The sequence below is a fragment of the Melopsittacus undulatus genome, chromosome 4, assembly GCF_012275295.1.
Source record: "Melopsittacus undulatus isolate bMelUnd1 chromosome 4, bMelUnd1.mat.Z, whole genome shotgun sequence".
Lineage (NCBI taxonomy): Eukaryota > Metazoa > Chordata > Aves > Psittaciformes > Psittaculidae > Melopsittacus > Melopsittacus undulatus.
In genome coordinates, this window is record NC_047530.1 from 90,116,669 (window position 1) to 90,130,614 (window position 13,946).

The 13,946-nt window shown below is 38.2% G+C and overlaps 1 protein-coding gene across 3 annotated transcripts in view; it reads left to right on the top strand.

Moving 5' to 3' along the window:
- USP54 (ubiquitin specific peptidase 54) overlaps nucleotides 1-13,946 on the top strand; it is an 81,768-nt gene that overhangs the window by 24,012 nt on the left and 43,810 nt on the right. For all 3 annotated transcript variants that reach the window (XM_005153863.3, XM_031053049.2, XM_031053048.2), the window contains exons 2-3: nucleotides 1,628-2,485; nucleotides 5,143-5,235. In XM_005153863.3, coding sequence (XP_005153920.2) covers nucleotides 2,339-2,485; nucleotides 5,143-5,235 — 240 coding nt within the window. In that variant the 5' untranslated portion in view covers nucleotides 1,628-2,338. The remainder of the gene's footprint in view (nucleotides 1-1,627; nucleotides 2,486-5,142; nucleotides 5,236-13,946) is intronic.

The following is a 13,946-nucleotide window of genomic DNA, read 5'->3' on the forward strand; positions in this document are numbered from 1 at the left end:
TCTGAAAATTTCATATGGCACACTGGCAACCAAAAAGAATATTCATCTGTATATAGATATTTGCCTGCCTTAAAGCAATGCTGAGGCTTCATTAATATTTGTAGAATGAGTTTAATAGAAACACAAAATATTACTAGAAGGGAATGGGTAAAGCTGTTCTATCACATTTGCAGATGTTGAGGAAGTTCCTTCTGAGTTTTGACAGGTGTATTTATACCTATGTGGAAGGCAAAAAAGCATGCCTCCGCAGACACCTAAATATCTTTATCAGGCATTGTGCTCTTAGTTAATCTTTGTACACTCTATGTGTATCTATTTTGTAGTGACTTCATTCTGAATTTACTGCTTAAGTATGTGTGAAATAGTCATCTTGCTTATACCAGCCTTAATAGGTACATTCAGTTGTTACGTCTGTCAAAAATGGGATAATCGTAAATGTCATTGAGAATGTCCCTGGAAAATATTATGCAATTGTCTGTAAAGTAAATACAGATAGACTACACTTGTGAGAACTTTGAAAAATGGTTTGCTGTGAAGCTTGTAGTTCCTGTTTCTAGGAATTTCTTGGATCAAAATATTTTTTGTGTTTCCTGTGAGATAAGGGAAAAAGTGAATTTGTCATGGGAAAAATACTTACTGTGGAACAGTTTTGGCTTCTTCAGAGCACCAGTTTCTTTTGGAAGACACTACCAAGATTAAGTAACATTTAATATAGAAGCAGATAGTTTCTAATTAAGAAAATTTGAAGAGTCTTCTTTGTGTTGGGGCTGTTCAGCTTGGAGAAGAGAAGGCTGCACAGACACCTCATAACAGCCTTCCAGTATCTGAAGGGGGCCTACAGGGTTGCTGGTGAGGGACTATTCATTAGGGACTGTAGTGATAGGACAAGGGGTAACGGGTTGAAACTTAAACAGCAGAAGTTTAGATTGGATATAAGGAAGAAATTTTTTACTATTAGGGTGTTGAGGTACTGGATGTGTTGCCCAGGGAGGTTGTGAATGCTCCATCCCTGACAGTGTTCAAGGCCAGTTTGATGAAGCCTTGGGTGATACGGTTTAGTGTGAGGTGTCCCTGCCCATGGCAGGGGGGTTGGAACTAGATGATCTTAAGGTCCTTTCCAACTCTAACTATTCTATGATTCTATGATTCTGGAGAGAGCTGTGGGCTGCTGAGTTCAGGGTGAGCCTTTGCCTTTGTCAGTTTGGCCTTGCAGGTTCAGTGCAAAACCTCAGTTCCTGGGTGGACAATGTGCTAGTGTTTATTCACAGAATCACAAGTCCTTATACTACTGTTTGAGTGACTAGAAGATCTAATTAGACTGTCAAAGGTACATATGAAAACTGCTATAGATATACATGAATACTCTGGTTTATTTATATTAATCTGACTTTATTCTTAACCCTTTCAACATACTCCAGCCCTTTTTCTTTTGCATACTTTTCTCACAATTCTCTGTTCTTTTCCATGTTACTTTATTTTTTGGGTGGAGAAGGTTTTTATTTTTTGCTTTGTCTCAGAAGATTCAGTGTATTGTGGGGAGGTGAGGCAACACTGGTCTTGGCAGAACACCACAAAACCAAGAGAGTAATTAAATGACGTAAGCCTTTGATTATTTTTCTCTTTCAAGCTTTCTGGCACGGCTGGGCATTCCAATTGCAAAAGGAGGATCAGGAGAAGAAACTTCTAAAGATTGCACACAGACTAAAACCTGCTGTATTGGAGACTTCTTGCTGCTTAAAAGCTCTTTGCTCTAAAGTCCTGGAGTTGCTTCTTTTTCCCCTGTGAGGATGATGTCTCTTTCATCACCCAAGATAGATATAACTGAAAGGGAGTTGCCAAACTTTTATTTTGGTTTTGGTTTCTCTGCTCCCTTGCTAATTGGATTTTTCCCATCTTCTGCAGGAGGATTATAAAAGGATTAGAGAAGCTGGGGGTTTTGGGGTATGAGAGGTAGCTATTGTTTTTCTCCATGATTCTGGGACCGACTTGATTTGCCATTTGTTCTCTGAAGTCACTGCCTGTTTTGGAAAGGGAGAAGCAGCATAACAGATGAACTTGCATGACCATGGATTTTTCCCATTTGCAAACTTTGTATATATGGCTGCTTGTAAAAGAGGTTTTTGCATACATAGGCATCAAATGAAGAATAGCATCCTGGACTGGATTTAAAAGAAGCAAACCACTTGTGTCCTGATAAAGGATAAGTTCTGTTTAAACTATAATTTAAAGAAGATTGGATGTTCTAGTTTTGAATTTCAGTGAAAGAAAGGAAGGGTCTGATCCAAGTCAAATACTCTGCCAGTCTAAACCTACATATTCTACAGCTGAAACTAGAAGAATGTCTTGGAAAAGAAATTACTTTTCTGTGGGTCGGGGGAATGTACAGGGCATGTTTACTCCACGAAATACAACCTCAATAGCACCCAGTAAAGGTCTCAGCAATGAACCAGGACAGAACAGTTGCTTTCTGAACAGCGCACTCCAGGTAAGAGCACAGAATAAAAAAAATGTTTGTTTCTTTATCCTCTGTTATGGCAGTATTCTGTTAGGCTTGACTGTTCAACAGATAGAGCCAGGCTTGACATAGTCGTTTGTGGGTCTAGATAGAATAAAGCTGTATGTGGAAGTGCAGACTAGTTGAGCTATAGAGCAGCGTTTTTAATTTTCAGGCTTTCCTGCTGAAATCAACAGCATTTGAATAGTCATCACTTACGGTATTTCAGTCTCTTGTTTGTGTAAACTTGGAAAATGTCAACCAAAGTGGAAAGTCTATGTAGAAAAATTATTCTAAAATAATACAACATAGCATAGCGCCTTAAAAGGAGCAGACATTTCATTTTTTATGAAATTTTAGATCTAACTTTTTTATTGAACTAGCCAAGTTCATGATAATACCTATACAAGATTCTTTTTATGTGGTTTTCTTTTAACTGCTTACTTGTAGATGCTTAGCTTACTGAGTGTTGACCTTTTGGTTTAGAAGAAAAAACTTTTCCTGTGTCAAAATTCAGTAGAGTGGTATGGCTGCTATAGTGGCATTGTCACCATTTAGAGGTTTTTAATGTCTGATGTTTGAGATATTAAATACTGTCTGCATGGTTTAAAACCCTTTCTCCACATCACTTTCCATCCCTTCATATGACTTGTCTGTGTAGCACAGACTGTGTTTTTGTGGTTGGAGTTTTTGTGTGTTTTGGTTTATGATTTTTTGTTGTTTTTTCCCTGTTTTTTCTTCCATGGGCATGATTAGGTTCTCAACTAACTTTAGGTTCAGGCTTCAAGATACCCCCAGATGCAAATAATACAAAGTAAAACACCAGTGATCCTCAAAAGGCTAGGTACAAAGAGAATTTATAGTAAGAGAAGTGTTTAATGAAGTTTCCAATTATGTACTCTGTTGCTTTTGTTAAGTTGTAAGGTGTAATCACTAGCTGCCTCCTAATACTGAGTTACTGAACTTAGGTCAGAACTGAGTAGAACCTTGCAGCTGCATGCCATACATGAAAATGAAAGTATATGACTTGACCTTTAGTCTTCTACATAAACCATTTCCTTCTAAAGCTTAAGAGAGACAGGATACCAAAAATATTTACTGTCAAAGCTGAATTTAAAAAAAACCCAAGATGGTAATAATTTAATGAAATATATATGCTTCTGTTGTTTTTAATTTTTATTTTTTAGCTTCAGCATTAGCCTGAAAAGCTCTTTAATGCTTGTTGCCCCTTACGCTTAAAAATTTCTATAAACATTGAGGGTAAACTCCAAAGCCAATTACATGAAAAAATTGGACTTGTTCCTAAATGTATTATTTTTTGTCCTTCCATAAAGTCTGCAGTAGTTCCTCAGGAATGCTGTGTGTAATTAGATGGTTGCAAGGCTTATGTTTCCTCCCAGGGCCTTAAGTATAGGGAAAGCTTGAGCATAAACATAGTCATAACAATTCTGAAGTTTTGGGAAACTTTACAGATTAAAATATTCAATAAATGTGTTTTTAAATATAATTTTAGATAATATTTGTGTGCTGTGTTTTAATTAACAAATTATTCCAGCTGGAAATACTTCTTGAAACCAGCACAACTTTTTTCAGGGCAGTTGTTATTTTTTCCAGCCAGTTGCTCTGGACAAGTTCATTAAAAATAAGAATTTTGGTTCCTCTCTTTATGCCAACAGACCATTTGCCCAGTCAGATGGGCCTGGACCTTGCTACTCCGGAACATGGCAGGACGTGATTTAGGTCAAGGCTTCTTTCAGTGAAAGCTACTGCCTCCTGAAAGGCTGGTGGCTCTGAGGCTTACAAGAAGGTCCAGTTATTGTTAGTCAAAGCTGAAATAGCCAGCACCAACCATGTGTATATACAAAGAGCTGATTGTGAAAAATCTGAAACATCAGTATTGTTGCTGTTTTACAGATAAGAATTTAGATAATTGGCCAAGATTTGGCACTGTTACAGCAAGTGTTGCTTCTTGCTTTTACTAGCAGAGCATAGAGAAGCCTGCTTGCTTTTGTATGCTGTGACCTGGTTTTACCACCATGCTTGTCCTGAGAGAAGAGTATAACTGCCCTCACAATTAGGGTTAAAAACCTGCCAGTGATCAGGGCATGTAAATATACTTCCTAATGATAATATTGGGCATAACAGCTTGCTCGTGTATATGCTGCTGGTGCTCCATTTTCCCATTACTTGGCCTTCCTGCTCAGAACAAGGAGGCTGCTTAGGAGCTGGAATGACAAACAGGTTTTGGTCCCAGCAGTTGGTGGGGTATTCTTGGCAGCTCTGGCCAGCCTCGTGGTGTGGCTGCACAATGTGGTGTCAGCAAGGGGGAGCGATCAGGGCAAGTGCTTTTTAAGATGGGACTAGCACATGGACAACAAGTGAAGTGTTTTTTTTAATCTAAAAGCACATGGCAAGAAATTCAGAGGGCTGTCCTACTGTACATTAATGTAAGTGAATGCTACAGCTCAGGAACAAAGATGAAAATGTCAACTTGCAGTTAGATAAAAGGCATTCCATTTTAAAAGTGATCTTCACTGGAATTAGGCTACTTCTGTGATTATTTAGCATGTGCAATTTTAATTGGAGCTTTGTGCAGTATTTTATTTTATATATCCATAAAATTGGCTGTGGTCCTTTTTGTATTTCAGGTTCTTTGGCACCTGGACATTTTTCGACGCAGTTTCCGGCAAATCACAACACACAAATGTATGGGAGATTCTTGCATCTTCTGTGCTCTTAAGGTAAAAGTTGAAAATAAATTCAAAACAGTTAAAAAAACTAGCAAATATTTCTGATATTTGATTTATATGTTTACTCAAACTTTCATCTGGAAATTCATGAGAACAAAAATAAGTATGATCAATACTCACCCAAGACACTCACAGTACTCTGTGTTATGTACAAGCCAGTAAACTGAAAATACCCAAGCTAAAGTTCTCAGGTACAAGGAACTCTTATCAGTGGAGGTGGAGGGCAGATTGTCAGCTTCCATGTTGTTCAGAAGATCAGTTCAGTCAGTAAAACACCAGTTTGCTTAGTTTTTAATTATTTATCATTTTGTTTATAATTATCATACTGTATACAGTTAATTTGGTTTTCAGAAATTACTTTTCCTTCAGAGCTACTTTAGCTGTAAGACTTTCTGTTCAAAACTGTTGATTACATGAGACTGAAAGGTATTTTCTTCTGTAAATGTTGATGTCTGCATTAAATTGCTGGGCTCTTTGTGTTCTCTGTTTTAAAAAACATCAGTTCTGTTTGTAGATGCAGATACAGTAACTGGCTGTCAGAGAAGCTGCCTGGACAGTAAAATGTGGATGCTACCTCTGATTCTTAGTACTGTTATGTAATTGAGTGAACTGTGCACTCCTACATCTCCATTTCTCTCTATCCATTAATTTTTAGCACTTCTGTTTTTTTGTGCCTTCCTTTCTAAGTTTTGCTACTTAAAACCCACGGCTCCCTCTAACCCTGTAAGAGATAAAGGATGTCATGAAAATACCAGTTTTAATCTTCCTGAGCAATCATTTTCCTTTCAATAGGTACCAAGACATTTTCTTTGATCATAAATAGGTTGTAATATCCAACTAATTATATAAATCCACTGTGGGAGAATGTGTCATGAGTTCCATGTGCGGTAATGAAAAGGACAGACAGCATGTCTTGTAAATATGGCAAAATATAGAATGTATGATTTAAATTAAGATCATAGGAAGTTCACAGGCAGTATTTATAGTATAATACCTATGTTGCTACTGTTAAATTACTTTACAGGTGCTCTGGGAGACACGGCCTTGAAATTAGTTATCTGGTGAGTTTTTTGACTGTTGTTGAGGGGTTTCCCCTTGCAAAAGAAGAGCAAAGAGGAGACTATTAAGGCATGGAAAAAAAAGTAACTTCCTTCTGAATTGGAATTTGTCTCAAGATGTATCTCTTGAAATGATGAGACAAGATAATATTTACAGCATTATCATCAGAAGAGGATATAATAATAGATATAAGATAGCACATCAAAAAGAGAAATAGAGCTATCCAGACAATGAAAAGATGGGAGTATTAAATGTATCCCCTCCTTTATACGGAAGTGGCAAGACTTAGTCGACATCTGGTTTGAGATAATTAAGTTCAATTGGATAAATAATTTTAAGTTAATTCTTGGATCATTCCATTGAGTATTGCCAAGAGATTGTTGTCATTCTTTGGTAGCTGAGATGAGGACAGTAAGAAAAGGATTTAGGAAATTACCATGAATCTAAGCTTTGCTCTTCTGGGGTTTAACCTTATAGCATTATATGGCAAAGAAATACCAGGAAATCAAACAGGTATTTGAATGAAATTTGAATGAAAATAGACTGGACTTTCAAGCAGAGTTAAGTTTTTTAGTATAAATATAACAGCTAAAAGTCTTTCTCTGAATGGAAAAGGGAGTTGGGGGAGATGTTATATGAAAAAGAGAGGATGAACCTTTGTGAAACAGATGTTGAAAGATGAATTCTGGACAAACATGCATGTGGATTAGCAGTACCAGTATGAGAGGGATGCCAGGATCTCTGGAATACATGTATTAAAAGCATACACTGGGGCAAAGAATGTTTAGTTTTGTTGATAAAATCCTTGCTTTTGATATCTTGCTGAAGTGTGCAGTATGCTATTATAAACTTGGAAGTGACAGGTAGAGTGGCAGAATTCACAAATTGTATGCCTGCAGCCATATGCTTATTTTTAAATTAGGCAGCCTTCAAAAAAATTGCTGCTCTCTCTCCTTGCTCCCAGATGTCTACAAGGATTTATCTGGTTTGTTTCTTATCTGAAGTTCTTACCAGTGCCATGCTTAGCCAGAAGGTGTTACAACCTTTAGCTTCCAACAGTGTTATAACATCGCACCAAAATCTCTAGGTTTTTGTACATTTTAGAAAGCTTACATCTGGTTGTGTGCAGAATTCATGTAGCTCCCAAAACTCAATATACAATGAAAAACTGAAGAAATACATAAACAAGTAAAGAATTATCTGGACAATATGGGTAATTACCAGTACTTGACAAAGTAGGTAAATGAATTCTAATTGGCTTTGATCAAAACCAAAATGTTATTTTTTTGTCTAGCTACAGTCTGTTCTTCATGGGAAATTTCAGTGTGTTCTACCTAAGCTTATTCCAGAACCTTCAGAAAGTTTGCAGACATCTAGTGTAAAACTGTACAAGAGAAAAAAAATACAGAGAAATCTGTTTGAGAACTTACAGAACTGTTTTACTTCTGATTCCCTTATGTTCATAAAGCAACTCACAATTTTATGTTTTTCTCTGGGGTATACCATGACAAGTTTCTACCTTTATTAACTTGCGTAAAATACTGATATGTATACATAAATATTTGAAAGAAAAAAATCACCATTTTTAAGTTGCTAACAAGTAAAATAAAATTATAAAGGTGAGTAATAAAGGGCATGACTTAACTGTAAGTGAAACTGGGGATGCAAACCTTCCCTCACCCTTTCAGCCCTCCTTCAAAACCCCAAAAACCAGGAACTTCAGTAGCATGCAAGCAGGACAATCTGTAAGATAGGGATACTAAATGACAGAAGTATGCACAAAGGATACCCTGAAACCGTGGAGGAGGCTACATTCATCTTCAACCCCTTGAGCAGGTAGTAGATGGGGGTGGAAAGGCTGTTGGAGGTTATTAACTTGTTCTCTGCTGCCCTCTGGATCTCTGTTCTCAAACAGCTCTTCCTCCTTTCCCCCCCCCCTCCCCCCCCATAAAAGCTGTCTGTCTGACACATACCGTGTGTAAACTTTTACAAGGCAAATGAGATAATGTGCTTAATAGGTATCTAATATTGCAAGCATCACCAAGAGCATGTTTCATGTTCTAGTGCAGCAGGATCATCTCTTTCCTTCTCTGCTCATCTCTTCCCCTGCCCCAGCCCTCCTACCTGCTCTGGAAGTCTTTAACTGTTGTCCTGCCAGGGTAATGCCAGCTTAGCCTCCAGGTCTTTGACATCCTCTTTCTCTTGAATCTTGCCTTAGGCTTTGCTAAAATGAGGGAGAAGATATGGCTGGATCCAGTGGGAACACAAGAATTTGGAGCTCTATACCATGCGAAAATCTCCCATTAGGGTCTGGGGAGAGGTAATTAGCCTTGCATGCTGTCAGGTGGATCTGCAGAAATACCTGTCCAGGCCAAGCAAGGTAGAGGCAGGACATGTTTACTCTTCTCCAAAGCATGCTGGCATGTTCACATTCCAGCTTGGCCAGGGAAAGGGGCACTACATGGGGGAGGAAGAGTCTACTTTGTGTCCCCCTAGCACTCCAGGTTCCCTTCACAGGATACCCATACCTGCTGTGTTTTGCAGAGAGGGTTCACACTCTTTCCTGACTTTGAATATCTTTGAACCATTGCACTAAAGGTGGCATTCTCTTCCTGTTGACTTCGGAGGAAGATGGTCTTCACTAAGCTAAATTTAGCCTTTAAGTAACACCAAAGAAGTCGTATTTTTCCACACTTCCTTGGCTTGCTGTGACTGTTTCTAGGGATTCTGATGTCATGCAGAATATTTACTGTAAGTGCTTAGCAAGCTCTATAAATACTGGTTGTAATTTTAAATTACTTTTTCTAAAATGAGGGATCACAGGACAGTGATGTCATACCTGATACCAAATCACATTTTATTTTTGCACCACATTGAAGACATCTGTTGCACAAATGCTTGAAGTGATTTTAAAACTGGCTGTGCTACCTGGGTGTGTTTATATGGCTGCAAAATGAATCTTAAGATCATTCCAGACATACACTCCTTAGTTATTCTGAAGGAACCTCGCACCAACAACTATAAAAAGACAAGGAAGAGCTGCAGACTCTGTGCTGGAATCCCAAACACTGTTTCTTAAGATGTGGCATTATTTAAGTGGGTTTTTTTTTTTAAGTGCACAAGCCATCTTTACTGCTATGTGGTTTGCCTGCCGTAACACTGGAACAGCTTTTTGATTTATTATTAATGTTGAAATCTACTGTGTTCTGTTTTGGGTTTCATTTTTCTACAGCCTGACTTTGCTTTGGTGTTTGTTTATAACAGCTAGAAGAGGGCAGGAAGGGGGAAATCCGTCTACTGTACTGAGCATGCCACAGAGAGTTTGTTCTCCTTCCAGGGATTGTACTGGGAGCTCCATAGTGCCAGGATATAGGACAGAGTGCTTTTTGTAGTTTGCAACGAAGAATGCCCTATTGATTGATAAATTCCAGTAGGGCTGGTCTTTTCTGTAATTTTGTAATGTGCAACAAAAGCAGGAAGAATGTGAATTTTCTGTATAGGAACAATTTTGTTGTCTGAGGTGAAAACTGAAAACAATAGAGTGCTTTAAAGAAGTGAAATTACTATAGTTCATGGTTCTGATTAGCTACTTGATGGAAATGGAGGGATTTGTTACGAAAAGTTCATTATTTGGCTGAGACAGCAATAGTTTAGTTGGGTGCAGATATTTCATTCTCTTGTGCTTTTTTTTCGAAATCAGTATAGCATTGCAGGGTAAAGCAGTAGTAAAAATATGTAAATTGTTTACTTGTATTGTACAAGTACAGTTCCCGGAGTTAATAACCTGGTAGTAGAAGCTTATGAATAATGATTGCTTTATTTGATTTTGATCAAACAGTTATTCAGGTCACCTAGTTGATGTGGACACTCTTTCATTTGGATTTCCTCTACTGCCACCTTCCTAAACAAAACTCATGGAAAGTATATTTTAGCTTGATTTTAATGGTAGCCAGGGAGCCTGACTTGAATGTATAATGTCCCCAGTAGGGACTGTAGTGTTCAGAGTACAGTGTGAGTAAAAATGGGAGAGATTGTAAAAGAAAGGAATAAGTGGAAATCTAGGTTGATTGTTATCAGACATGGCGGTTTGGAAGGGGATCCAAAAACACAGAACCAGATAGAGCCAGAATTTTATTGTACCCTTGAAAGAAAATGTAGTGTGAGGAAGAAATGGGAGTCAGTTAAAATACTGTGGGTGGAGGCTGATGTGATGGATGGGAGAAAAGTGATTTTAGCAGCCTGAATTTTTATTGAAACAGGTTGTTGTAGTGAGTAAGAGGCTGCATGAGAAGAGTGTGATGTTCTGGATGAGAGATTAGATACTGTGGACCAGAAAAAAAGTGCAGTTAATGGAATGGAATATAAAGAGCCTGCAAGAGAAAATTTTAAAACAAAAAAACACACACACACAAACCACAACCACAAACAAACAAAAAAGAAAAAATACCCAACCCTTAAATAAGCAAAGAAAAAACAGAAACAGTTGTGTGACACAGGAGTAATACTGACATGTTGAGCAGTGAGAGAAAGCTGAGGATTGGCCATGTTAGTATTTGTAGTTTTTCCTAAAAGGCAAAAGCTGTTGATATAGGGAATACTAAAGCACTTGGGTAGAACATGTTTTGTTCTGTGAAACAAATGCCACACCTGCTGCAGTAATATCCCCATCCAGAAGGAACTTCTGCTGGAAGAGAAAAATCAGTTCTCAGAAAGCTGCCATGGACACAACTCAAATTTACAGTGCATAAATGGTGATCTGATTCAGTAGCTGTTGCCTGTTCTCTTCGGCTATCAATTTATTCTTCTGTCGGCCTGCTTCCACATGCTTGATTAAAAAGTCACATGTGTATGTATATCAAGTCTGGAGTTTGTTTCATCAGTGTGGTTGGATACAAATTGCAGATGTCAGTTTAGCCCAAATAAATGGAATACTTCTTTCCTAGGGAGAAAATTATTTCAGCTTCCAAATCTTTAAATTTAAAAGAATTCTAAACTGTCTCATGAATTACCAGAATTATTATCTGTATTCTCTAACCAAGTGAACAACAACTTTTTTATGATAATGCATGTGAATTTTAGCATTCTGAAATAGAAAACCAGGTTTTAACTTGTGTGGTAAAGGCTCCTTGTCTCAAACCTTAGGTGATTTTCCTTTGAAGTTTTAGGAATTTTATGTTGATCCCCACACTTCCAAAACTGGAGGAGACTGTAGTGATAGGGCAGGGAGTAATGTTTAAACATTAAGAGTGGAATGTTCAGGTTAGGTATAAGGAAGAAGTTCTTACTGTGAGGGTGGTGAGACACTGGAACAGGTTGCCCAAAAAAGTTTGGAATCCTCCATCCCTGGGAGTGTTCAAGGACAGGTTGGACAGAGCCCCTGGGTGACAGTCTAGTGTGAAGTGTCCCAGCCCATGCCAGGGGGTTGGAACTAGATCTTGAGGTCCTTTCCAACCCTAACCATTCTATGATTCTATGATTATTTTGGTATACCACGGACTCTGCAAGCCTTTGTTCTACTGGTGTATGTCAGAAGCCCAGATCTGCAATAGAAAGGACATGAGGCGTCCAGTTACAAAAGTAGGAAAAAGCCTTCTGAACTGTATTGAGCCAAGTGAGGCCCTCCAGTAGATTGCCTGTGATGGTTAAGGAATTTCCAGATTTGGATGCCTTGAGCAAAAGATCAACTATGTAACTGTAGTTGATTTTTGAGTTAGTACTTGGGACAGGACTAGATGCCACTAGATGGACTTCGGCAATTTATTCCTCCTAAAGTTTGGGGGATTTGTGGGTTTTTTGTTTCGTTTTGTTCCCTCCCCACCCCCCAGCATCCTTGATTTTAGTTACTGAAAACTGGTAAAATATGAGACTTCCCTTGTTCTTGAAGCTTTTAGCAATGTGTTTTCGTATTGTTGCTGCCATTAAAGATACACTCATTTGTGTTGGAATGTAGGTATTGAGGGGAGATCATTAGTGTGGTGAATACATTAATGGGATTTTCACTGTCTTCAAGTGAAGAAGGTTTTGAAAGAGAACAAAGTTTGAATGTTTCATATATAAAGTTCTCACGAAGTTCTACAAGCACTTGCAGGAAAGGTGTAATGAAAACTCCTGGGGCAGAATCAGCAGTGCTTTCCTGGTCTGCACCCAGCTGGCTTTCAGATCTGTATATGGAACAAATATGTTAGTGATTAAGTGTATCACTCAAGGGTAAGACCTGAAATTAAGGAAAGAGATCTGACTTAGATAACTTAGCAATGAGAATGCAGGAAAAGCCACACCTGTCCATCTGAGGCTGAGACACAAGAAAGACCTGTTCTGAAGGTGAGCAAAGAACCTGTCTTGAAAAATAAGGAAAAAGGGAAACACCCTCTCTCCCTGCCCCCCAGAAATAAACAAACCCAAACCCCCAAAAACCTGACCAAAACCAAACAAAAAACAGAGCCCTTTTGTTCAAACTACTTTTGACTCCATTTGAAGTACTTCTTGGATTTCCTGCAAGCACTGTCTTCAAGCATGCTCTAAACTGCACTGTGCAATGACATGATAAGATTTGAACTTTATTAGACTAAAATGCAGAATTATTCAATGGTTTTAAGACTTTTAGTTTTAATTGTGAAGGCTGTGTAAGTATTTTGCAATGTCAAAACAGCTGCTCTTAATCATCAAGATCACAAGTAAGCACTGGAGCTGTTTATGTTAACTAGTAGGTATGTTACAGTTAAAGCATACCAGTATACTATTTCTTTAAAGATGGAACTTTAAAATAACAGTTTTAGTTTGCTTGTTTGTTTTCTTACTTGCTTGTTTTTCCTTTTACTTAATTTGGAGCCTGCATTGATTCTCTTCCCACACACCCCAAAAGTGCAAAGCCATTTCAGAGCTTTCGTTGAAGCAACCTATGGCCTGTCCATTGGTTCCCTGCAATGAGATTGTGGGCCAGTTGCTAGGCGAGTGTTGCATTTTTCAGATCTATGAAGTGAAATTGATGATAACCACATTTCTAAAGCATAGTCATGAATATGTTCAAGTGCTTTTAAATTATTTAATATAAAGTACTGAAACAGGACCAGTTTCACTGGGTTTGGGGTTGGTTTGGGGTTTTTTTGTTTGGTTTGGTTTGGGTTTTTTTTGGGGGAGGTGTTTGGGGTTTGAGGTCCACTGAAATGAGAAGATTTAGTAATGAAACATGGAACTTGCTCAGTTAACAGTGACAGAAATGGGGATGAAGGTTGTTAAGTACAGAGACATAGTAATTCTTTCAATTTTTTTATATATACATATATATATATATAAAGGAACTGAGGAGAGCTAGACAATGTCATTCATAAGGTGTGAGATGTACAGCCTTACAGCCTTCTCTTCATTACCACTTTGTCATTATTTGATACTCCGATAAAGGCAATATTAGAAGAGCTCTTGGGTTCAGCACAGTGGGCCCTCACACATGAATGAGCACCATAAGGGCTATCAAAATAAAAACAGCAGTAAAGAGGGATGGGCATTTTACGTCTATATTAGGTAACATGTTAATACTATAAACTGTGCAGTTTCTGCAGCCAGAAATGGCAGGGGTTTGGAGGTTGGGTTGCTGGCTGTGCAGTGACAGCTGTGTTCTGCACCCTTTCAGCTTTCTCTAAGTAGCC